Source organism: Bos indicus x Bos taurus, chromosome 8 (genome assembly GCF_003369695.1).
Source record: "Bos indicus x Bos taurus breed Angus x Brahman F1 hybrid chromosome 8, Bos_hybrid_MaternalHap_v2.0, whole genome shotgun sequence".
Lineage (NCBI taxonomy): Eukaryota > Metazoa > Chordata > Mammalia > Artiodactyla > Bovidae > Bos > Bos indicus x Bos taurus.
In genome coordinates this window covers 110,575,690-110,602,419 of record NC_040083.1, presented here as the reverse complement: position 1 = coordinate 110,602,419, position 26,730 = coordinate 110,575,690, and the positions used below count along the sequence as shown (strand labels likewise).

At 39.4% G+C, this 26,730-nt stretch overlaps 1 protein-coding gene across 9 annotated transcripts in view; it reads right to left on the bottom strand.

The window, feature by feature from the left end:
* Positions 1-26,730, bottom strand: part of CNTRL (centriolin) — an 89,310-nt gene that overhangs the window by 40,214 nt on the left and 22,366 nt on the right. For 7 of the 9 annotated variants that reach the window (XM_027550688.1, XM_027550685.1, XM_027550681.1 and 4 more), the window contains exons 8-16: positions 24,914-24,970; positions 21,365-21,484; positions 20,234-20,462; positions 18,892-19,001; positions 16,690-16,884; positions 12,514-12,667; positions 11,285-11,505; positions 8,092-8,268; positions 4,709-4,843 (exon numbers count right to left, since the gene is read on the bottom strand). In XM_027550688.1, coding sequence (XP_027406489.1) covers positions 4,709-4,843; positions 8,092-8,268; positions 11,285-11,505; positions 12,514-12,667; positions 16,690-16,884; positions 18,892-19,001; positions 20,234-20,462; positions 21,365-21,484; positions 24,914-24,970 — 1,398 coding nt within the window. The remainder of the gene's footprint in view (positions 1-4,708; positions 4,844-8,091; positions 8,269-11,284; positions 11,506-12,513; positions 12,668-16,689; positions 16,885-18,891; positions 19,002-20,233; positions 20,463-21,364; positions 21,485-24,913; positions 24,971-26,730) is intronic. The other 2 variants (XM_027550687.1, XM_027550686.1) reach the window with 1 other exon arrangement.

Sequence of the window (26,730 nt, the reverse complement as noted above, 5' to 3'; positions counted from 1 at the left end):
TTTCCACTATGGCTGACAATATCTGAATCTACTGATTAACCCAAAGTCACAAAAGACACAAACAGGCATGATGATGTGTGTCTTGGTGACGCAAAAGGAAGTGCCTATGGACACTACCTTCTTCTTGCCAAAAACTAAATACTGTGAATCTAAATGAACCTCTGTATAAGAACACGTCAATCAACGCCACGGGGATGCAGCCAGCAAAATCTAGACTAAGAACATGTCAATCAACCCCGCGGGGATGCAGCCAGCAAAATCTAGACCACGGGAAACTCTACAAGACAAAGACCTGGTTTTCTTCAGTATGGAACAAAGGTCAAAGAAGAGCAAAGCCATCGATTACAAGAGGCTTAAGACTCAAGTCAACTAAATGCACTGTGTACACATCGTTTGGATTCCAAAAAGCACTTCTAAAAACTTATGAGACAATTTGAATATTCTTAAGGTATTTGGCGATATTAGGGGGTGACTATAATTTTAAGGTATCACAATGGCATCCATGTTTACGCTTTTTTTTTTTTTTCCTGTCCATGCCACGCAGCTTGTGGCATCTCAGCTCCCCAACCAGGAACTAAACCCTGACCACGGCAGTGAAAGCCCAGAAGCCTAACCACAAGGCCTTCAGGGAACTCCTTTACGCTTCTTGCTAAAGCCCTTATTTTCAGAGGCACATACAGTAGTATGTTATTTACAGATAAAATCAGATGTTTTGGATTTACTTCAAAATAATTCAGTGTGAACACATGTGGGGGCGGGGTGTGGAGGATGTTCAGTTCAGTCGCTCAGTCGTGTCCGATTCTTTGTGACCCCATGAATCACAGCACGCCAGGCCTCCCTGTCCATCACCAACTCCCGGAGTTCACTCAAACTCATGTCCATCGAGTTGGTGATGCCATCCAGCCATCTCGTCCTCTGTCATCCCCTTCTCCTCCTGCCCTCAGTCCCTCCCAGCATCAGAGTCTTTTCCAATGAGTCAACTCTTCATATGAGGTGGCCAAAGTACTGGAGTTTCAGCTTCAGCATCAGTCCTTCCAATGAACACCCAGGACTGGTCTCCTTTAGGACTGGTTGGATCTCCCTGCAGTCCAAGGGACTCACAACAGTTTTCTCCAACACCATAGTTCAAAAACATCAGTTCTTCGGCGCTCAGCTTTCTTCACAGTCCAACTCTCACATCCATACATGACCACTGGAAAAACCATAGCCTTGACTAGACAGACCTTTGCTGGCAAAGTAATGTCTCTGCTTTTCAATATGCTATCTAGGTTGGTCATAACTTTCCCTCCAAGGAGTAAGCATCTTGTAATTTCATGGCTGCAGTCACCATCTGCAGTGATTTTGGAGTCCCCAAAAATAAAGTCTGACACTGTTTCCCCATCTATTTCCCATGGAGTGATGGGACCAGATGCCATGATCTTCGATTTCTGAATGTTGAGCTTTAAGCCAACTTTTTCACTCTCCTCTTTCACTTTCATCAAGAGGCTCTTTAGTTCTTCTTCACTTTCTGCCATAAGGGTGGTGTCATCTGCATATCTGAGGTTATTGATATTTCTCCCGGCAATCTTGATTCCAGCTTGTGCTTCCTCCAGCCCAGCGTTTCTCATGATGTACTCTGCATAGAAGTTAAATAAGTAGGGTGACAATATACAGCCTTGATGTACTCCTTTTCCTATTTGGAACCAGTCTGTTGTTCCCTGTCCAGTTCTAACTGTTGCTTCCTGACCTGCATATAGGTTTTTCAAGAGGCAGGTCAGGTGGTCTGGTTTTCCCATCTCTTTCAGAATTTTCCACAGTTTATTGTGATCCACACAGTCAAAGGCTTTGGCATAGTCAATAAAGCAGAAATAGATGTTTTTCTGGAACTCTCTTGCTTTTTCCATGATCCAGCCGATGTTGGCAATTTGGTCTCTGGTTCCTCTGCCTTTTCTAAAACCAGCTTGAGCAACTGGAAGTTCACAGTTTATGTATTGCTAAAGCCTGGCTTGGAAAATTTTGAGCATTACTTTACTAGCGTGTGAGATGAGTGCAATTGTGCGGTAGTTTCAGCATTCTTTGGCATTGCCTTTCTTTGGGATTGGAATGAAAACCGACCTTTTCCAGTCCTGTGGCCACTGCTGAGTTTTCCAAATTTGCTGGCATATTGAGTGCAGCACTTTCACAGCATCATTCTAGAACCTCCAAACAAGCTCTCAAGGTGGAGGACGTTACAGATTAAATAAGACTGGATGTGTGTTACAGATGAAGTAAGATAGGCCACGTGTGGCAACTGTTGAAGATGAGTGATATATGCATTCGGGCTCACTTTGGTACTCTACTTTGGTATACATTGGAGAACGCACACAATTCAGAGTTAGAAAAAACAGAAACAGAACCAGCTCCGCGTAACACCGAAGCTTCTCTAGCAGCTTACAATGCTCTGTGGGAGTATTCGTTATCTGCGAGCATACTTTCACGAACAAACTAGTGAACATATCTAGACCCCAGAATTAAATCCACATAAAGTCTCTTTCAAGTGAAAAAAAAAACTGATAAAATTTCCCTAAATTAGACAGAAAAACAGTTCTACCTCCTAAGCTCCCCCGAATACCTACATGCTATTTCAGTGATTAATCTTCTTCAAACCTGGTGTAATACTGGGTTTTTTGTTTCAACACTGTTAACTCAAATGGTGAATTCAGCATTACAATGAACAGGTCTGTCCACCTGGACTCTCTTATCTGTTAACCGTCCCTGCCCTTTGCCCCGAGGCACCCATATTTGCACTACTATCTAATCCTGGTCACAGGTGACCTGACCCAGGGAAAGCCAACCCACTGACTAGACAGAAGACGAGTTCTCACTCCCTCCAGCATTAGAACCAAAATCCAGTCCAGCAAGTCTGCAGGAGAGCTAGTCCTGTAAAGCCACACTGGCGCAGGGCTGGAGTCGATGCTGGGTCCAGGGAGACAGAGCGGGAGAAGCGAGAGCCACCTGGACGGGAGTTGGCAGCGCAGCCCTGGTCACCGGTGAGCTGCCTGTCTCCTTCCTCGAGCCAGCACTAGGAGGTTTTGGCTCACAGCAGCGAAACCATTTCTGACAAAGATAAATGCAATGAGTTTAACTTGAACTCCGTATCAGGAGTTTAGAAGGCCAAGCAACCAAACGACCCAGTTCTAACTAAGAGAATCTCATAGCATGGACCAGCATTCTGGAAAGCTGCTCTCAGTTTCTCCTTTGCAGAGAAGGCTCCTGAAGTCCTTTTCTTTAAGAGATATATACTGAAGTACTTAGGGTTGAAATAAAGAGGTATGATATTTTCTTTAAAGTATCCCAGCAATAAAAAAAAAAAAAGTGGACTAACTGAAACAAGAATGGCAGAATGCTGAAGACTGTTTGAGCTGAGTAAACAAAAGGGCATGAGGCTATTTTTTCTCTGATTTTGTAATGATTTGCAAATTTCCATAGTAAAAATAAAAAATAATACAATGAATACCTAACAAACAGAACTCACACAAGAATAGAAAGCATGTATATCTTTTATGATATTCACTTCAGAAGCTGAAATGATAGCAGTAAAAACGAGATTCTACGTAACTAGATTTCCTTAAACTTCGAGAAAAAAATATTCTATGCACTGGGAGAAAAGAGAGAGAATTCAGGTGAGCTTATATAGTCTTACTTGTCACAAACCCCCTACATGAATTTTTGGAGCCCTCCTCACAAATAAACACAACTCTGCCCCTTGGTTTCTGGTGACGTGGAACAGCTGGCGCCTCAGCTGTGAGGCCCCCGACCTCACAGACCTGGAAACCTGTGTGTTGGTCCAGGTACTCATTTTTTCAGACATCTGTCCTCTTTGAGAATGTTTCATTACCTGGAAAATCCTGTCCACCTGCTTCTCCTGCAGTTTATGGGGCAGGTTATTGTGAAAATAGCTGTAAAATTAATTTGCCCAAGAAAACTCCCATAAATGTAAAATGACTGCATTTTTAATGACGTCACTTCTGAGAAAGGGACTGTGAAACCTTTACAATTAAGAAGTTCTACTGCAACCCATTCTAGTTATATTCCTGGATAATTACAAAAATATTTCAGTGGAGGAAGAATGCATCCAACTGCTTACTTTAGCCCAGTCCGGTAATAATGGTATTATTAGGGGAAATGCAGGGTATTGCTGTGATCCATCAGTTTACAGTATTCTCCGTTTATGATCAACACAGCCTCCATCTCTTAGCACCATCTGCTGCTGCTAAGTCGCTTCAGTCGTGTCCGACTCTGTGCGACCCCATAGACGGCAGCCCACCAGGCTCCCCCGTCCCTGGGATTCTCCAGGCAAGGACACTGGAGTGGGCTGCCATTTCCTTCTCCAATGCATGAAAGTGAAAAGTGAAAGTGAAGTCGCTCAGTCGTGTCTGACGCTTAGCGACCCCATGGCCTGCAGCCCACCAGGCTCCCCGTCCGTGGAATTTTCCAGGCGAGAGTGCTGGAGTGGGGTGCCATTGCCTTCTCCACTTAGCACCATCGTAACAACACAAAGGACGTGCACAGCAGTCATCTCAGAACGCTGGGTCACAAGCAACAGAAGCTACGGCGCTATCCTAGTTCAAATTCCTTTTTCCAAATAACTTACTGCATGTAAGAGCAGGTTGTAGGGTGTCTGACTAATGGATGGCAACATCTGTGGGCGTCCCAAGTCAGAATGTATCTGGAGCCAGCAAGTCCCTACCTGCAGCTGTTTAAGCTGGGTGCGGAGCTCACTGTTTTCTTGTTCTTTTTCTTCCGAGAGCTGGGCTTTTCCCAGGGCGTTCTTGAGGGCTTGTTTTTCTTTCTCAAGTTCTGTTTGTAGAGTTGATTGTTCTAGCTATTGCCATAGGAAGCAATGATACAAAAAAGTAAAATAGCAATGATTTATGATCTAATAAGGCATAAATAAACTGAAGGGACTTAGCACGCATGCATAAACTCACATACACATACAATCCCTTGGGAGCTTTGGTTTTATAATTCAGTTTTATGTTTGTACCTCCAAATTAAAAGGCCCAAGGTAGGTTTTCCACAGGCCTCCTTCAACTATTAATACATAAGGAAGGGTAAGCATCAGAATCTCCAGGAGGGAGCCCAGATACCAGATACAGGAGGGAGCTCTGTGAGGGAGTCAACAATTACCACTCTCCCTTCCCTTAGACCAACATTTCTTACACCGTGGTCCTCAACCACCTGCATCAGAATCACTGGGCACGCTTGTTAAACACGCAGAGGCCTGGTCTCCATCTCAGACTTGATGGGCCAGAGTCTCTAGGACGAGGCCCAGGAACCTGCATTTAACAAGTGACTTCAATAACTAAAAGGTGCCAATCAGAGACCTGTAAAGCCGAGTGAGAAGGTCTGGCACGCCCGTGCTCTCAGTGTACGGCTGGAAGACCAGTGCTGGTAGTCTTGATGCCAAGGAAGGGAATGCCCTTTTAAATGCCACATGAATTTGTGAAAAGGCCTATTTTTGTCAAGACTTATAAGAAAAATTAAACAAGGACAAGGGAAGTACAAAAGATTTTTAAGTTAGTAAGGGCTGGCTTAAACATTTAAATTTTATTTCAAAGGAGATACCATCTAGAAATTGTATTTACTATTAGTTACAAAATATATTAATATTTACTGCTATTTTAATTGTTTTTCTTCCCAATCTCCTCTTTTCCACACTCTGATCAGGTCAACTACAGTTTTATAAAACTTGGTACTCTTAAGAAATATAATGCTGTCAACCAGTAAATGGTCATTTAGTATTTAATAAGTAAACGAATGGAAAGTAACACAATTACTATAATAAGCCAACCTATTTTTATTTCCTTTTCTAATCATATGAAAGCAATTTTACATGAATTCCTGGGATTCAAACTACTTCATTTTTTAACTAACTACCTTATTTTTAACTGACATATAACTGATTTATGTTTCAGCGTACACCTGTTCTTTTCAGATTCTTCTCCATTACAGGTTATTGTAAGACACTGCACACAGTTCCCTGTGCTACAGGGTGGGCCCTTGCTTGCCTATTTTAAATGCAGTAGCATGTACATATTAATACCTAATTCCCAATTTAGCTCTCCTCTTCCCTTTCCCCTTTGGTAAACATAAATTTGTCTTCTATGTCTATGAGTCTATTTCTGTTTTGTAAATAAGTTCATTTCTATCATTTTTTTTAGATTCTTCATGTAAGTGATATATGCTAATTGCTTTTCTCTGATTTACTTCACTTAGTATGATCATCTCTCGGCCTCTCCACTTGACTGCAAATGGTATTTCATTCCCTTTTATGGCTAACTAATATTACACACACACACTGCATCTTCTTTATCCATTCATCTATTTATAGACATTTAAGTTGCTCCCAAGTCTTGGTTACTGTACCAATAAACAGTGCTGCTGTGAACATTGGCACGCATGTATCTTTTCAAATAGTTTTCCTCTTTCCCAGATATAGATCCAGGAGTGGGACTGCTGGATCATATAGTAACTGTTTTCAGGTTTTTAAGAAACCTCCATACTGTTCTCCACAGTGGCTGCACCAACGTACACTCCCCACAGCAGTGTAGGAGGGCTCCCTTTTCTCCACACCCTCACCAGCATTTACTGTTTGTAGATGATGGGCATTCTGACTAGTGTGACGTGGTACCTCACTGTAGTTTTGATTCATATTTCTCTAATAATTAGCAGTGTTGAGCATCTCTTCCTGTGCCCGTTTCCAACTATCTTCCCTAACTCTCACCCAGTGAGAAGCTATCAGCCTGCTTGGGTGCGGGTGCTGGACAGGCACCTACAGTCTGGGCATTCACTGTGCTGAGTCTAGCAGGAGAGACGGACGGTCTAAACAGATGCTTTCACACGCAGGATAAAATGCTTTGAGCACAAGGTAAAGGAAAATCAGAGTCCTGAACCCAGATTTTCAGCAGATACAGTGGAAGGTCTGAGTGGGCCTCCTGGTGGAAAATGCAACCCATTTGTCTAAAAGCTAAACAAAACTGTATTTTAATGCGATCAAGAATATACTATAACTGGTCACCGTCTGCCTCTCTGCCCTGATTTCTCACTCTCACTCCCTACTCGTCTCCTCATCCCTGGCATACTGGAGGCACACTTTCAGCATTTCAAACGCACTATGCGCTCTCTCCTCGCCTCTCTGCCGAGAGCACATCCCTAACCTCTGCTCATCTCACCCCTGCACTCTCTGCACGGCCAAACCCAGTCACCTTCCAAGTCTCGGCTGAAACGTCATTACCACGGGCAGTTTTCCCTGACCACCGCTCCCCTAGCACAGGGCCCTAACCCTTTCTCCCTCTAACACCTGTTTCACCTACCGGACTGTCAGCTTCACAAGGACAGTGTAACCACGGCTGTGCTGCTCTCTGCAGCAACCAGGGCATCTGGTCTTTAATGGCCAATCAATAAGTGTTTATTGGATGAATAAATATTTATCTAATTTTCAAGGTATAATTTAAAGTAGAGGATGTTTCACCCAAACAAAACAGAAAGCAGCACAGTAAAATGTAATATCAACTTAAAAGAGGTCTCTTGGAGCTGGTTTGAGAAAGAAAAACTAGAATTTACTGATCACCAACTGTCAGTGCTTCCTGTCCATTGTCTCACTTATCCTCACCATAACCCACATGACAGAAGAGGTCAGTATCTGTCAGAAGCGCAGAGCCATGAAGTGACTTGCCCATGTTCAAAGAGGTCATACTTAGGCTCAGACCGTCTGACTCCAAACATGTGCTCTTCTCATCACTTCACATTGTTGTTCAGTTGCTAAGTTGTGTTTGACTCTTCTGCGACCCCATGGACTGTAGCCTGCCAGGGTCCTCTGTCTATAGGATTTCTCAGGCAAGAATACTGGAGTGGGTTGCCACTTCCATCTCCAGGGGATCTTCTCAACCCAGGGCTTGATCAAACCTGCATCTCCTGCACTGTGGGTGGATACTTTACCACTGAGCCACTGGGGAAGCCCATCAGTCCACATGGGCTTAAAAAGTGTTTAATATTAGAGTAAATGAAAGGAAAGCTGTTATGTTAAGGCCCAGGCTACTTGGTTTCTACATGGCTTCTGCTCTTACTCACCTGGCTGAGCCTTGCTAGTTCTCCCAGCTCTTTTTTGAGCTGGCTGGCTTCAGCATCCTTCATCCTCAGCTGCGCCTCTAACTCAGCCTCGTAGGCACTGAGGTCTCCGTGGGTCTGCTGCAGGGACGCGTTCACCTCATGCTGCTCTGCAAGGGCGCTTTCTAGCTCTGCAAGCTCCTGCAAAGATTCAGTGTATGTTTAAGTACAGAACCCTCATTGTGCTGCTGAAGCATCTGCAAGTCGTTATAAGTAACCCGAGCACTTAAACCAAATGCTGGCCAGCCACTGCTGCCCAGGCGCAGAGAGCATTCACCAGCCATATGAGGAGGCCGCAGGCTGTGTGAATCCAGGTTGGAAAACAAAACTCTGACTGTCATCAGAAAAATCAGCAAGCTACAACGTGTTTTTCAGAGTAACCAGATGTGTGATCCTTTAAACGAGTCTTATGTATTCATAAGAAGAAAAAGAAAAGAGGATAAAATTTAAGGCCTATTTTCCTTCAGACACAGGAATAAACATTTTCACATTCGTTATTTCACTATACCCTCAGAGTAACTATGTAAGGCAAGGTATTATCCCCGATTCACAGATGAGGAAGTGCAGAATGAACATCGAGGTAAACAGCACCGGGCTGTGCAGCTAAAAAAACGATGAGTCAGAATATGCACTGGGATTTCTGACTCCAAAGCCCAGACTTTCTATTAAACCATAGTATGTTCACTGACCAGAGAGTGAAATGGGACGAGCACGCTCTAATATTAAGGATGAAGGAGAAATGTAAACCCATGTCAACACGTGTAGTACACACTGATTAGCACGCCACAGTTCTGACCACTTTAGGCCATTTTTTTATGATTAAACATTATAATTTTCATCTATTTATTTGGGATCTTGAAGAATTAGACCAAACTACTCTGGATTACAAAGGAGAACCCTGTGATGAGAACTTCTTAGAAGAGTTTCTCAGCGGGTGATAAAAGACCACCCTGCATCTGAATCACCGGGGTCACTTGTCTGGGATGCAGACGCTACACACAACCAACAGAGAATTCATATCCAGAATATATAAAGAGTTTCTACAAATCATTAAGAAAAAGACAGACAATCCAACAGAAAAAAATGGGCAAGGAATACGAAGAGGGAATTCACTGAAGACAAAAACTGAATGGCAAATAAACAGATGAAAAGTACTTAACTTCTGCAGTAATTCGGGGGAAGTGTAGTTAAAACAAGACAGTATTTTGCACAGAACATAGAGGAACAAGCTGAACCACGCGTGAGGAAACAATCAGACGAATCTAGACGCTGGGGTGCCATTCAGAACCACTAGCTGGATTCTACACACACACACACAAGCTATAAACAACAGAAAAAATGGCTCAGATATTAAACAGTATTAAGGAACTGCTGCTGATTTTCTAGGTGTAATAATGGTATCATAGTGATGGAAGAAAATAGCCTCGTTTTAAAGAGATGTGGACTAAAGGGATGATGTCTTAACACCTGCAACTTTCAAATGACCCAGCAAAATATATATATATATATATATGGTAAACTATTTGTTTAATTTAGGAAAACACACAGAAGCTCAATGAACTCTTCTTTCAACTGTCCTGTAAATGTAAAAAAACACAAAGATCATTTCAAACCTAGCAGATTGGCAAACACTAAGTCTGGCAAAATATTATATTTCCTGAATTTGATCCTTATTCTGTGCTTACGTTAGAAAATGTCCTTGTTCTTAGGAAAGACATCCTGAAGTATTTCAAAGCTAAAGACCATGATTGCCTACAACTAATTCTAACATGATTAGGAAAAAAATTAATATAAAAATGTACATAAAATCATGTAAAATTAAATATGAGATAAAGCAAATGTGGTAAAGTATTAATCGGTGACTCTGAATGGAAATTACACTGAGTGATTCTTGCAACTCTCCTGTATGCTTGAAATTATTTCAAAATTAAGGCTTACAAAATAAAAGTTAGATAACTGTAAGGTCATGGCAAGGATGTGGTGTAATGGTAGCCTTCACACTGCTGGTGGGAACAGAAGTTCACAGAATGACTGCAGACAGTAACATGATAATGTCTAGTGAACTGGGGGAGGCACACACACTTTGACCCACAGCCCCCTGTGAGCACAGTCCCCATGCTCCGGATATATGTAAGAATGTCACTCTCAGTATCATAATAGCGAAAGACTAGAAACCATCTCAATATCCCCCAAGAAGAGGATGAATAAGCAATAAATTCTGCGGTATGCACAGACAATGGGATGTTACATATATCAAAAAAAATAAAGTAGAGCTCTAAATGCATCAATGTGCACAATTCTCAAAAACATAAACATGAAGGAAGAAAGGAAGTGGCCAAAGAATACACGATGTGCTTTTTATATAAATCCTAAAACTATGCAAAACAATACTACATATTTTTATAGATGGCCACACATAAAATAAAAGAAGAGATATAGAGGGAAATAATAACCATACTCAGGGTTTCGCTACTTCTAGGAGGCAGTACACAGAGGGCTTCAAGGATGTCTGTATGTTTTATTTTTTAAGCTGAGTTGTTGGTACATGGTGCTAAATATTTTTGATATTCTTATATGCCTGATAAATTTCATAACATTAAAACACATTAATTCAAATTTCCAAAGACATCCCTACTGGGGTGAGGTCTGGGAACCTGGCTTCTCTTGCAGTATGAAGTCTGCCAAGCAACTAAGACAAAGCAAACGAAATCTCTGGATGAATGTCAGCAAACCAAGCGTGGAGGGGTTTAATTTACAACGCTGTGCCCACCTCGTTATCTGTAAAACAACACTAACATTACGAAGCAATAACAACAAGGATAAGAAAAATTACGTTGTACTTAATTTTGCTGCACAAATAATAAAATATGAACATCTAATATAGTAATTATAAAAGCTACACTTTCTTATCCTTTCAAGTTATTTGAACACAGTACTTTGCAGGGATAGAAATTCTGCTAAAATAATCTTCCTTTTCTTAGTAAAGTAAAAAAAAAAATGACTCCAAGCATATCACAAGGGGAAAAGCCCAAAGCCCTGCACAGCCACTGCCACCTCTGTCACTCACAACTGCAGCGTCGCTAACGCCCTTAACTAGCCTCATCTGGACACCGCCTACTTCTGAGGCTAAGAACAGACAAGAAGAAACGAAGCACACCTTCCTCATATTTTCTGCATCTAAGGCGACTATTTCCAGCTGGTCCCTTTCCTGCTGGACCTGGGCCAAGCTCTGCAGCAGCGCTTCTTTCTCATCCTGCAGCCTTCTGCACTCGTTCTGGGCCTGCGCGGCCTGGCCCTTCACAGTCCCCAGGTATTCCTGCAGCCCACTGATGACGCCTTCTAAGTCCTTCTTCAGGGCTTCATTTGCTGCTATCTGGCCTAAGCAAGATAGAGAAAGGGAAGGTGATGATGTACACAAGAAAATGCTTTCAGGATATATTATTACTGCATTTAGACTCCTTAGCTATTTGTTACTAGCTAAGAATGAAATTCTAAGCTTCCAATTATTGCCTACTATCTTAGTTTTCTATTTAAGATACAGTAACAGCTTCCCCCCATTACCCATGGAACAGGACCATCAAGCATGTATACAATAAAAATAGTGTAGTCATTGGCATTGCTTATGAAATGCTTAATGCATGCTGTAAAAAGTTTAAAGTAGTAATTTCCAAATACAATAATGAAGAATGTGCAACAAAACTGAGATCTTACTACTGGACACATGAAACAAAACCAAGTCAAATCCAAGATGAGCAACATTAACCTATAACCTGAAGACTTCAGAAAACAACCACCAGTCACATACTGGGTACCTACTATGTCCAGGCACTTTATGAACACTTTCTCATATAATCCTCTCCAAAACTAATGATCATGACAAAAATAACTTGTCCCAGGTCACACAGCTGATAACGGCAAAACAAGGACTGGGATCTTTTTACACCAAGCCAAGGTTCTTATCATTACGGTCTAGTATCTTCCTCTTCCTCTATTTTGGCAATGTCACAATTTAAATTTGCATTGCAAAAATAGATTCAAAAATTCTTTCTGCACTCTCCTTATAACCAGACACTGAGTGCTTGATAGCAGGGATAAGTGACAAGGATTTTATGCCTTAGAAGAAGACAATCACGTGCCAGTGTTTATCATGATCACGTACGGACTTCCTGCCATAGTGACCTGACTCAGCAGGACATCAACCCAAGAAAACCAAAATAAAAATGTTTACCTTTATTAAACATTTTTGAGAACTCTGTAAGTATTTCCCTATTAAATACTAGCACTAACAGCTGAAGCATATTCAGCTAATATGTGGATTAACGCCTGTCATTTGTCTTTTACTAACACTGAAACCGGTACACCTCAAATCATGCTTAGAATTCTCACCTTCAGTAAGCTGTTGTTCAAGGTCCTTAATCTCTTCAGTTTCTTTAGCAATTCTAGAAAGTATCTCGTCCAAACGGCTCTCAAGCTGTTTGTACTGCTTGTTCATAATGTCAAATTGTTGTTCTTTACCCCTTTTCTGAGCCTTCATATGGCACTAAATTGAAAAAAAAAAAATCAAAATTCTTTTAATGTTTATAAAGATAATAATCCTTAATAACATTTCTAAGGAAGAATGGCAAAGAAAATGTAACAATTTGCATCTGTTTTGTGTCAGACACTGTGTTGTTTCCACATGAGCAGTTTTCTTTGCGACCCCGTGGACTGCAGCACGCCAGGCCTCCCTGTCCATCACCAACCCCTGGAGCTTGCTCAGACTCATGTCCATTGAGTCAGTGATGCCAACCATCTTGTTCTCTGTCGTCCCTTCTCCTCCTGTCTTTAACCTTTCCCAGCATAAAGGTCTTTTCCAACGAATCAGCTCTTTGCATCAGGTGGCCAAAGTACTGGAGCTTCAGCTTCAGCATCAGTTCTTCCAATGAATATTCAGGACTGATTTCCTTTAGGATTGACTGGTTTGATCTCCTTGAAGTTGAAGGGACTCTCAAGAGTCTTCTCCAACTCCATAGTTCAAAAGCATCAATTCTTTGGCACTCAGTGTTCTTTATGGTCCAACTCTCACATCCATACATGACTACAGGAAAAACCATAGCTTTGACCAGATGGATCTTTGTCGGCAAAGTAATGTTTTTATAATATTTTGGGGGAGATAGAGACATGGAATAAATACTTCCTTAGAATTCAATTTTATTTTCAATTCTTTATACAAAGAAACATTTTGCTTTTAAGTTCTATAAATTGGGAGTTGAGAGAGGCCTCAAAGACCATTTAGGCCAGTGATCCTCAAGATGGAGGGCCCTATGGAGGCACTCCCTTCTCCTCCATCCACTACATATATTCCTGGTACAAAAAGAGCTTTCACACACCCACATGTACCTTGACAGTCATTGCTTTAGGGAGCTACTGTTAACTGAAAGGATTGGATTGTATTTCTCAGGTGTGCTGGGATAAAAAACTGAGAACCAATGATCTAGTCTAACTCTCTTTCACGCATGAGAACTGAGTCTCAGGTCCACCACATGACTCGCCCAGGTCTCCTCAGGCAACTGTTCATGTGGAGACAAAACAATTCCCCAGAGAACCTGTGTCCTCCCACTCACACCCGCACAGCTCTAGCTTGCCCCCACAGGACCAGAGGAACAGAACAAAAATAACTCAAGAGAAAGTTATCAGGAGAAAGAACTATGTCCATCTGAGTAACAAACTCCATTCTTCTCAAGTCTAAGACTGTAATCTGACTACAAAACAACAGTCCCCAATTTTACACGCTGTTGCCTCCAAAGACAAGAAACTCCCCTCATTTCTGAAGCACAGATGAGAGCCAGCTTGACTCAGTGGGATTTTCAAAACTCCTCCTACTCTCCCTGAAATCTTTCTCAAAAGGTAACTAAAGATAAAAGCTTAAATTCTAAGTAAATTTAGGATTTTTGTGGCTCAGAGTGAATTTTTAAAATCTTCTGCCCTCATATCTGTATCAACAAATCTTAAAAATTCACCATTAAAACTTCTACTGAAATCTCTACATGCAGGACAAAAAATTAGTTCAATACGTCAATGATCTGCATTAAACACCTGGGAGCAAAAGTATATTCAGCGATTTTCACTATGGTGGAGCTCACAATAGAGGTATTGTAAAAACAGGAACTTACATCTCTGACTCCTCCTCCTAAGTCCTTTGTACAGAGAGAGAGAAAATGATCATACCTTAACTTAGAATGTGTCCTGTTAAAACTGAGCCGTTGAGAACAGAGAAGCTGTGAGCGGAACGCTTTCTAATGTTGCCTTGAAACTCATGTGCACTTCCCTCTCTGACAGCCACATTTTTGTAAGCGCCTCCGAGCCTCTAACCTCCCAGCACTTCAAACCACATTCCTGGCGGAGACTGAGCGGCAACCCAGCCCGTCCAATCGCAAGCAGCCTCTGCAAGCAGGCCCCACCCTCCACACTTTAAATCACAACACAGGAAGCTGCCCCAGGCCAATCACGAAAACCTCTGCAACAGATTACTACAGGCGGATTCCCTCTAGGGGTACCGGTACCTTTTGCTTCCACAGGGCATAGCTAGATAGTGAACAGGGATACAAATCTCCCCTCATTCCGTTTGTCCCTTGTTCCTCTGATACTTCAGCTTCTAGCTAGCTGTGAAGCGTTTTCTCTAACTAAAAGGGGATTTGATTTTCACATAGTATCTTTTGTTTCTGAAAACTAGTTAAATGCTTACGTTTGTTGAAAACTTGATTAGGCTTGGCACTGAGCTAATTTTAAAAGTAATTAATCTCTTTAGATTTGTAACTCCTTTGTGAGCAGAAAGTCATCTAACAGCATAAGCATGGGCTCTGCCTCTTCCTAAAAGGGAGACTTGGGAAATCATTTAATCTTTCTAAATCATATTTTTATCTTATTTGTTGTTATTCAGTCACTAAGTTGAGTCTGATTCTTTTGTGACCCCATGGACTGTATGTAGCCTGCCAGACTCCTCTGTCCGTGGAATTTTCCAGGCAAGAATACTGGAGTGGGTTGCCATTTCCTTCTCTAGGGGATCTTCCTGACCCAGGCATGGAACCCACATTGCCTGCATTAGCAGGCAGATTTTTTTTTATTCACTGAGCAGCTAGGGAAGTCCCCCCCCCCCCCCCCGCCTTTTTTTAATCTTATGCAAGTTAAAAAGTCACCAATCTCATTTGGATGCTGTAATAAAATAAAGTTCCTCACAGTGTATGCCTAAACCCAAGTCCAATGCAAGACACATCATTGTCACTTAATACATGTTTCTCATCATATCTCACTTACTGCTTTCTGATGTCTCAAGCTTTTACTTTTAAATTCTATTTGCAATTCAGAAAAATACTTCATCTGATTAGATAATAAAAGTTAGTCTATATCTGCAGAAAAATATGCACAATACCATGCTTGATTCTTTCCCTCTTGCTAAAATGTTCACATTCTGCAGCAATAAAATGGGGTGCCAGACACTAGCCAATAAGGTAACTTTGTGCAAACTAGAAAAAAGATGCTCCTTCTGGATAGATGAATTAAAAAGAGACATCCTCTGGTACTCAGACTAAAGCTACAACCCTAGAACTAAACTTCAGGAGTCTTAAAATCCGGCCTGCAGGCTTCATCTCCACTAACACATTGATCTTGACTACCTTCCAAACTTGCATGCCTTTCCTACTTGTCATTTAACCTCTTTCTATATGTAATGCTTTACAGACATCCAGTGTGTATTAGACTCCCTGTATGCCAAGACCATCTCAGGTGTCTGTTGAAAGCAATAGACAATCTAGGGTCTAATTCGGAGAAGGTGATGGCACCCCACTCCAGTGCTCTTGCCTGGAGAATCCCAGAGACGGGGGAGCCTGGTGGGCTGCCGTCTATGGGGTCGCACAGTGTCGGACACGACTGAAGTGACTTAGCAGCAGCAGGGTCTAATTATACTCATAGGTCACAGAAGTCAAACAGGGAGAAAAGGAGCTTTGGGTAGTACCTATACGCCTGTTCAAGGCTATTTTCCTTAATGCAATCATTCTAAACATAGGATTGGCCCCGGGGATACAGTTCCTGTCCTCAGGGGCCTTACATGGGGTGGTCGACTTTTGAGCAAATAAATGTGATAAGGGAAGATATTATAGGCCATATTATATATTATTTAAAGTCTCTAATTTATCATGTGGGCTTCCCAGTGTCTCAGTGGTAAAATATCCGTTTGCAGTGCAGGAGATCAGGTTCGATCTCTGCATTGGGAAGATTCCCCGGAGAAGAAAATGGCAACCCATTCCAGTATTCTTGCCTGGGAAATCCCAGAGGAGCCTGGCAGGTTACAGCTGGGTCGCGCAGCAGTCGGATATGACTTAGTGACTAAATACAAACAACAAACAATATGTATATACACACGTTATATACACACACACATAAACACGTCGCTCACATTTGTGCACCAAAGCAAGAGGTCTTCAGAAAGGACTCTGAGGCCAAAAATGATGAGACATAATATCTATTAACAGAAAAATGATATTCTCACTCCCACAGAACAAGCCAGAGCTCTCTTCATTTACTTACATGTTTTGGGTCTTTGGAATCCAGACTACCAATAACTCTTTGGAGGTCCTTGATCTCCTCCTGCTTTTCAGCAATTTCTCCTCTTTGCTTTTCCATCTGCACTTCTAGATCAAGAGCTTCCTGGCGTAATTTATTTAGAAGCTGTATCCTGCCACTCAGCTGCTTGAGAAGAAAGTCTTTCTCTGCTTCTGAAATCTAGTTCCCCCCACACCCCAATACACAATTAGCAAAGGACAGAAACGCTGATTTTCAAATTTACAGAAAACAACTAGTACAATTTTAAAAAGTATAATCGTATGCTCTGCCAGATTTTTTTAGTAAAAGTAAAATGTAAGAGTTATCTAGGCAATCCACGATATCGTATACTTTTATCTTTATTACATGTAAAAATGTTTATTTTATAAGAGCATTTTATAAGAGCATATGAAAAAATAAATGCAGGTAGTAATGAAATTTTTCATTCTAGTACAAATAACATAAATTATTAATAATAATAACCATAGCCTTAATGGTAGTTGACTTTATACAACACTTACCCTTGTATTAGAATATAAAACTAACTGACAGTGTAATGAAAAGCCTTTATTATAAGGCTTTATTATATTTAAAAATATAAATATTTTTAAAATATTTAAATAACTCACAAAATAGCTATTTTTTTCCCTAAGTACATTTTATAAGGATCTATTAAGTATTTTGTACATTTTTTACTTCTATCAATTTATCTATATAAAGCTTTGGCCAGTGCTGTTTTAAAACATTCTTATTTAATTATTCTTATAAATTGTAAATTCTTATAAACTATTCTTGACAGCTCTGTCCGCCTCATCCCATCATTTCTCCTGCCAGATTTTCACCTAATCTCCTTTCTCTCCATGACTACCATCACCTTTGTAGTCCAAGCCGTTATCGTATCTTGCCTGTACTAGACAACAGCCTCCAAACCAATGTACACACCTCCATTCTTCCCACCTCTCTCAGCCCGCTTCACTCTCATCAAGTAGGAGAGTGACCTTATAAAAATACAAATAAGATCAGCCACTCTACCACCTAAAGTCCCTCACAGGTTTCCTATTCCATTCAGGATAAAACTTGTACCCCTTAAAGTGGTCTATGATGCCTGGCATGAGCTTTAACCTCATCTGCCACTGCACTCTCCCTCACTCTGCAGAGGACTCTTCAGTCTGAAGCCTTTTGCACACTCTGTCACCTCTGCCTGGAAGGCCTCACTGGCTACCTGTCATCCTTTCTCAGCCTAAGTGTCGCCCCCTCAGTGAGGCCTCTGTGGGCTGCCACACTCTACAAACTTTTTATCGTTTCTCCTAATTTTCGTTTTTCCCTCCCTACAACCTGTGCTGTTTATCTACACATGTCTTCTAAACTCATTTTTACTATCTGTTGCCTACTTCCTGTCCCTGTGGGGGGAACACAGCTGTTCATTACTCAGGGCGCAGCCAGTCAGCAACTGCCACACAAACCCGACTCAGTTTCTGGTTACTCAACAGTCTGGAAGTAGCAACACAGGGCATCTTTTTAAAAGAATATATAACTTGGACTTCATGTTCTTTTCTACTTACTATGGTGTGAATACAGTTACCAACATAATTTTGAAATACTGATTTTTAGAAGTTGCAAATAATTAAAACCTTTTACATACTTAAAAACTAAAATGTCAGAATACTTCCTTTTTTGAACTTTCTTCCTATTCAACTACGTCACAGGTTTTGAGCTGTTTACTTCTTTATAAACAACATCTTTTTATATACTGCATTTTATATCACTTATATTTTTGCCACCTGTGTTTAATAATGTTATTACAGAGATGTCTTCTGGCTCTTAATCTAGGTCCCAGGATCTTAATGGTGGGGACTGTTTAATTAAATTAAGAAAGATATTAGGAAGCAGCTTCCCTTAATAAATTAGACACTTTCATAATAGAGTAAATGGAATGTATCTTTTTCATGTAAAAGTAATGTATACCTGTACACTCTATAAAATGCTAATAGGATGTCATCCTGAATGGTAGGAAATGAAACTGGAAAATGCTAGAACCATGTCTGACTCGAAATTTGTTATTCCACAATTAAGTAGGCAGCACTGATTTCAGGACTGTTTGAAGACAGTCTTCACACATTTATGACGAGGGAGGCACATTCCATTCTTGGCCTTTCCTCTTAGCAATGCAGCTTTACTTTTCCCTACCTTTTTAAGTTGTACAGCTTCTTCCAGTTGCTTAAATTCTTCAGTGGCTCTTAAAATTTGTTGTTCTGCCTTTTCTATTTCATCATGCAGTTCTGATAGTCGAGCTTGTGCTACAAATTTAAAAACCACGCACACAGACACACACAAGAAAAATATTTAATTCTCAAATTTCTACCTTTTTCTTAGCAATAACTTCCCCTACCCCAATTCTGTAATTATACATCACATGAATAAAAAAGTAATTGCTTATGATGGTTTTCCTCTCTATTAATCTATAGAATAGTTTGATAATATGACATAGAGCTATAACTGATCCATTTACCTGTAAAATTATTAACATAAAAGGGGCATTACTTGATAGTCCCAAAATTAAGGAACTTTTGAGAGACTAAGGATTTTACTTGAAAGTATGCACTTACAAATCAATGATTTTCTACCTCATATTTCTAATTTATCTCTCCCTTCCTCCTTCCCCATCTCCTGTAAAACTATGAGCCCCTTGAAGCTAGTCAGTACATATATCTGATTTAGTTTTGCTTTTCCCTTCCAGAGCCTTGAATATAGTATATGCAGACATGGACAGCCAGCCCTTTTTTCCTGTCTCCAGGTCAACTTCTATAGGCCTTCTGAGTTTTTCCATTTAGCTGCCAACCAAGAGAAGATGGACCACTAATCTCACAATGGGCCATGATTACCAGTGAGATAGATGCATGAACTCAAGACTGCTTTCTAATTCCTTCATATGCATACAGCTAAGTGGGTAAGTGCATTCAAAGTCTGCCATTTGGAAGGTCTCTAAGTGTCCCCTTGGGTTGATTTCCTTCTCTTTATGACTTGCCAGGAAGTGCTAAGATTCCTTGAATAACATGATTTGGGAGGCAACTGAGGAGGTGGAGTGTGGGACAGGTCAGGAAGAGTCAGAAGTCAGCCTTAGACCCAAGCCTAGGAAGAGTACACTAATCTGGCTTACCCAAAGCACTGCTTCAGGTTTTAGCAACATGTATAGGAATCAATAACCGTACTTGCTTCAGTCATTACTAAACGTGCCTTTGAATGTGCAGGTCCAATGGTAAGAAGAATCTGTTGTCACGACAACCAGATTTAAGCATTCTTGGAGCCCCTGGACATGTTGCCAAATTACAGTCAGATTATAATTCTCCCTTGTAACAGGAATGATTAAAAAATAACCTGCTCAATGAATCACTACTTTTGTTTTAAACTTCTCGTGTAAACGCCATCATAATAAATATCTTCATCATGTTTAACTAGAAGAGTTTAAACAACCAGCACATATATTCAGTCTTTTTACATATCTAAAGTATTCAGAGTGACTCATCTTCACCTGCACTTATTTTGCTCTCTTTGTCTTCCAGCTCCGTGTCCAGTGGCATATGGGCTTTCAAGCTCACACGCTCGTTTCTAAGTTGCTCCCCTTCCTCTGGCTCCATCCTCTTGATCTCAACTGGCTGGGCATTATCCACAATGTAACTCTCTGTGGCGAACATATTTCTCTTGTATCTGGACTTGCCAATGTAAGGGCTTTCATCTGGGGCTTTATCAACGTCAACATACTAAAAACAAGATGAACAGAGCTTATGCTTTAGTAAGTAACCGCTATGCAGTCAAGTGACATTTTTCGTGTTATTAGTGAAGAATACAGCCCAGGATTGTTTAAATACTAATCTTGCATATACAGAAGTTAAAAAAATACATATAATTATATATAAAATTCTTGTATCGTATTCTTAATACTAAAAAGGAACTAGAACAAAAAAAATGGTCTCAAAAAGATTCCTCTTCCTATCCCTGAAGAGTGAGCTGGATTGATTGATTATGGAAGTACCTACAGATATGTGCTTTTTTAAAGTACTGCTGAATCTCTCAAATCAGAAGTCTAGGTGTTGTATTTTGGTTTCTTGGCTGGCATATAAGTAAAATCTCAGTCTAATAAATTTTAATTACTGAACTTTTACTAAATGATACATGATATTGATTGGAATCACTGGATCTTGGAAGTTAAATGGCTGTCGATTGCAGTGACATTCACGATATTTGTATAAATAATGACCAATGAATAGTGAACCCAGTGACTCCTGAACAAACAGTACAGGGAGATGACTGTGCCATGGACACCGAAGCAGGCAGTGCAGTTTTCCTGGAAGTTTGGATTTAAGGAAGCGGATCAAACTACACTTTTGAGTGAGGTAACTGAGGATTAGAAGGTTGCTCCAGGTTACAAATATGGATGTGGGCAAATATCCTTTTGGGGCTTTTAAACTCTTATGGACACTGCTCTATCTCACTGAGCTAGATCATTCACAGATTGAACCAAAATACATTTACTCTGCTGATATCCTCATAACAAGAATGTGATTAACAATAAATTTTTTTAAACATCACCACTACCCTGCCCTCCCCTGCCCCCTTCTATCCTGACTTTAATTTGGATTACTACAAAATTAAAATAACTCACCTCTGAGGGATAATAATTCAGTGGCTCAAATTTAGCATCGATTTTATAAAAAGCCAACTCCTGTTCCAGTTCATACTGTTTTTGACACGCTCGCGTTAGTTCCATGGTCTTCTGTCTTAGCTGTTGGCCCAATTTGATAAGAAACAACACACAGATTCAATAAGTTAGTATAAAGGTAGACTGGTGTGGCAAGTTCTGATCATAACTGATTATTTGATTTCAAAAAATCCCACAGCACACAGAACACTAAGAGCATTTTATCTTAATTCTAAAGTATTATAAAAAATGAAATACAAAACTATCATTTCATAAGAGATCACATAAGAGACCTTTGAAGTTCATTATGTTATTTTAGGATACAATGAAAAGTTTTTTAAAAAATCATTTAAATTTGTTTAATCCAAATGTGAAAATAATTCTTATCAATTATTTTTAAGTAACTAGTCTACCAAGGATCTGCTTCCTGATTTTTCCAATAATTGGTACTAATTCACTTAATTTATTTATGATAGCCTCATGGATAGGCGTGATATTAGACATTAATTAAAAAGAAATTAGAAGGAGTGAGAAGGATGAAAATAGGAAATTGGTTTTAACTGTTGTGCTGCTCTTGCTGTCATATTTTGGCTAACAACATCTTGGTTTTAAGTGTTCAGAACATTATTTTTGTAATAGAGGATAAGGGATATAAATAAGCTCAATCAGATCCAAATATGTGATATTATTAAATTTTTAATAAAGTAATCCTACTCTACTACAACTTTTTAGTTATTCTTGGAAATTTTAGGAGCTAAAAGAAAACAAATCATCTAATCTTCTGAATTTATAAATAAACTACAAATGCCCAAGTATTGCCTTTTTTTTTTTTTTTTTGCCAGAGCTCCAGATTTGTTTCTAATGCCAGCCATGTTTAAAAACAACTGGACTATATGAGGATCTTTTACTTTTATCTAGTTTGTTTCACTCTTTCTATTTCATATTCAGTGTTCCCATTTCATTTAGTTTATGTTTTTCAATTTCTCCATCTTTTTTTTTTTTTGATGTTCTCAAGACTTTATCAAGGGAGAAGGCAATGGCACCCCACTCCAGTACTCTTGCCTGGCAAATCCCACGGACGGAGGAGCCTAGTGGGCTGCAGTCCATGGGGTCGCTAGGAGTCGGACACGACTGAGCGACTTCACTTTCACTTTTCACTTTCCTGCATTGGAGAAGGAAGTGGCAACCCACTCCAGTGTTCTTGCCTGGAGAATCCCAGGGACGGGGGAGCCTGGTGGGCTGCCGTCTATGGGGTCACACAGAGTCGGACACGACTGAAGTGACTTAGCAGTAGCAGACTTTATCAAGCATAATAGAAAAGCTTTTGTACATACATATATATAAATATATGAATAATATATATATTTTAGAAAACTTATGAATTCTTGCCTAACTAAAAAATTTATGACATTTTGATTCCACGTTTGACAGTATGAATAGAATGCTATATTTCTAATTTAAAACAATATGCAACAAGCGACAAAGGTTTACTATACAGCACAGGGAACTACAGTAAATACCGTGTAATGACCTAATATGGAAAATAAATTTTAAAATAACACATATATATGTGTGTTACAAAATCACACACACATATATATATAACTGAATCACACACACAAAAGAAGAATTCTACTTTTTGAAATTTAGTAATGCTTATCTTTTTGCTAGTTTTTCTACATGTCCTATGGACATCTAATAACAATGCATGAGATAAAAAATTTTAAATATATTTGTGTAGGATATGATTAATATAGAGTAGTTAAATATAAATCTACTATATTTAAATTATTAATGACATCACTTAAGATGCTCCTATTCTTATTTTTTCTGCACTTGATAAAATATTCTCAGAGAAATGTATCAATATGATTATGTATTTTTTCTTTTCCCTTATATTTCTTCTGACTTTTGCTTTATATATCTTTGTTTCTTTGCTGTTAAGGTGTCCAGTGGTTTATGATATCTTCTTTGTGAATTGTACCTTTTATCATTAAAAACACTCATCTTTGTTTCATTTAAAATAAATAAATTTAAAAAAGAAACTGAATCCCAGATTGGTTAACTGACTTGTCAGACATTAAATAGTGGTAGAAATTAAATATTTTATTAACTACCAGTACCAGCTCCCTTTCTATTAAACCAATTCTTGATTTATTTCAAAGGTCCACTAAGTGATTTCTGCTTTTTCATTGCCCCCAGCATCCAATAGTAGACACTAGACAAAAAATATGCATGCAGAAAAATTTCTTTCATACAAAAACGCAAGCTGAAGAGAGTAAAACATAAACAAAACATTTTATAAGGCCCACGAAATCAAAGTCGTGCATGATTTAGCTTTCAGTCATCTCCTGACTATCCACCTGAGGGGAAGAAAGGCTACCGTGGATAACAGGCCATCCTGACTGAGAACTCACGGTATGCGAGACTCTGCGCTAAGCATCTGGCATGTGCTATCTCACTAAATCTTCACCACCACCCTATGAGATGACGGAGGTGCACAGAGAGGTTAAATAAGTTGCCCGGCTGGTAGCGGAAGAGGCAGAGCTCAATTCCAAGTCTCCTGATTTCAAATCTAACTCTGTTATACTACACTGCCTTCCATGTCCTGCTGTGGGTGCCAAGCACATCACCCACACAGATGCTTTCACCAGTGCTCACGAGTCCCTAGTCTCAAGAAAGCAACTCACAACCCACAGTGTCAACGACTCTTGGGCTCTTCTCCTCAAAGATCAGCGGCAGTGTGCTGAGTTGCCCAGTTGTGTCCGATTCTGCGACCCCATAAACTGTAGCCTGCTAGGCTCCTCTGTTCATGGGATTTTCCAGGCAAGAATACTGCAGTGGGTTGCCATTGCCTTCTTTGGTGGCAGTGGGGAAAAACAAATGTGACTGAACCATGGAGGATACATGAATTGGCCTCTGCAGGCAAATACAGTCTGACCTTTGAACAATGTGGGTTTGACTGAGCAGGTCCACTTACACGTATTTTCCAATAGTATTTACTGTAGGACTAGACAGTTAGTGGTTGGCTGAATCCGCGGATACCAAGAAACTAAGGATACTGAGGGTCAACTAAAAGTTATACGTGGGTTAGCCCCCATGTTGTTCGAGGGCCAACTTTACCAGTAAATACTCTGTGCTCTGTGTCTTTTACAGCAGTAGGCTTAGCATAGAGTAAGCACTCAGTAAATGTCCATTGAAGAAATGCATAAATGAGAACAGCTGGGAGTCTAAGGCCCTGGAAAGTAGGCTAGTCACAGTATCAGTTGTGGATAATCAAGAGTTGACTGAAGTTAACGTATTTACCAGTAGGAAAAATAATACAAATTCTTTCCCCCACATTCATACTCACTCTCCTATGTATACATTCATTAAAAAAAAATATGTACACACACAAGCACATTTCTCAAAAGGCAAGCCAGTTTCAAAACTTAAAATGGACGTAAGTATATTAACACAAGTTATCATGCAAACCATGAAAAACAGTGTACAATTCAGCCCTGAACAAACTACCTTTAAGGAAGAATAAAGAATCGGCAGACAAGGGTCTGCAAGAAACCGAGACAAGGGCTAAAAGGAGGAAGAAGCAGACAGACAGCGTCACCTGGAGAATTCTCGAGAATGAGGCTGTGACAACGTAAGTTGCTCTTTACTGACAGCTTACCTTAGGAAGATATGTTTACTAACACCTGCATTATTTTTATATGGACGCATTTTATCATTATCCTACCTATGAGTTTCAAATTTACTACCATATTACTTAATTTAGTTCCTTTTAAATCATTTTCAGACTCATAACCTCACTTAGTCATAGGGCAGGTAAATAGTCCTCATTTTAAAACTGAGGAAACAACAAGAGTTAAATAACTTAAATAACTTGAAAAAGACAATGAGAAATATTAATATTAAAGTTAATTATTTGTTGGTGGCAGGAGAGAAGGACCATTACAGGTTAAATGACCACCAAGTTTTCCTTCAACGCTATGATGTTTCACTTAGAAGTTAATCCGCATACTACATGAGGAATTACTTTATGAAACTAGAATATTTTACAACTATAGATGATATTACCACCAGACATTCTGCATAAGATAATGGAAACTGTTTTTCAAATGTAGGTTCTTAAAATAAGACACAGAATTCTTTTTTTAAAACATAGAACAGTTCTTTGGAATCATAAAATAACAAGTAAAACAAGATGAATTTAAAGAAGAAATATAAAATAGCTAATAAACATATATGCAGTACTTCAATAACTAAAAACATTGTGAAATTAAAGCAGTGAGATTCTATTTTTTTTTCTACCCTATTTACAAGTTCAAAATAATATCAACTGAATAATATCAACTGATTGGGTTCCTTTACCCATTCCTATAGAAGTGTGAAGCAATTATAAGCTTTTTGAGGGGTACATTAATATTTATCAAAATTAAAAAATTTTAAACTTACAGAGATTATGCTAAGGAATTACTAGTATGAATGTATAAGGCATAAAGATTTTTTTTTAAATAAGATTTTATCTACAGTTCTGTTCCTAATAACAAAAAAGTGGCAGCAACCTAAATATTCAGTAGACTGAATAAATTACGCAAAATCCACATAACGGAACACAATACAGACTGAACAGAAAGAGAACTGCCGTGTGTGCGTGTATGTGTGCACACAAGTACATGTGCATGTAGTTTGGGAGAGCTGTCCAATGATATACTCTTATTTTTATAAAAAATAAGAGGCAGAATTTTAAAAAATATACAGTAAGATCCTTTTTAAATCAGAAAACATCAAAGGTATATATATATATATGTGTATATATATTCAATTACATGTATAATTAATATATATTGCATAAGCATAGAAAACAAAATGGATATATATTCACCTCCAAAGAATGGGATAGGAAAGAATGAAATCTTCATTTTCCACTGTATACATTTGTGTTGTCTGAATTTGTTATAATAAACATATTAACTTTGTGTATAATGTATTTTAAATAGTTAATGATAAAAATAACATAAAGACTTAAAGAACAGCACAGTCTGCCTTCTAACCAAAAACAGTTACAGAAAAGAAACAGCAAAAACTGTTGATGACTTACAAAACATTTATTTACAGCACAAACATAGCAACATTATAAACAAACAAAAGAGAAAACTAGGTAAGTGCAAGAACTCATAATTTGGGATAGCACACAGATACAGAGCACAAACGGGAGGGACATGGGTAGACCCGTGGCTGGCTCATGTTGATGCTTGGCAGAGACCAACACAGCATGGAAAGCAATTATCCTTCAATTAAAAACAAATAAATAAATACATACAATACTTTGCCAA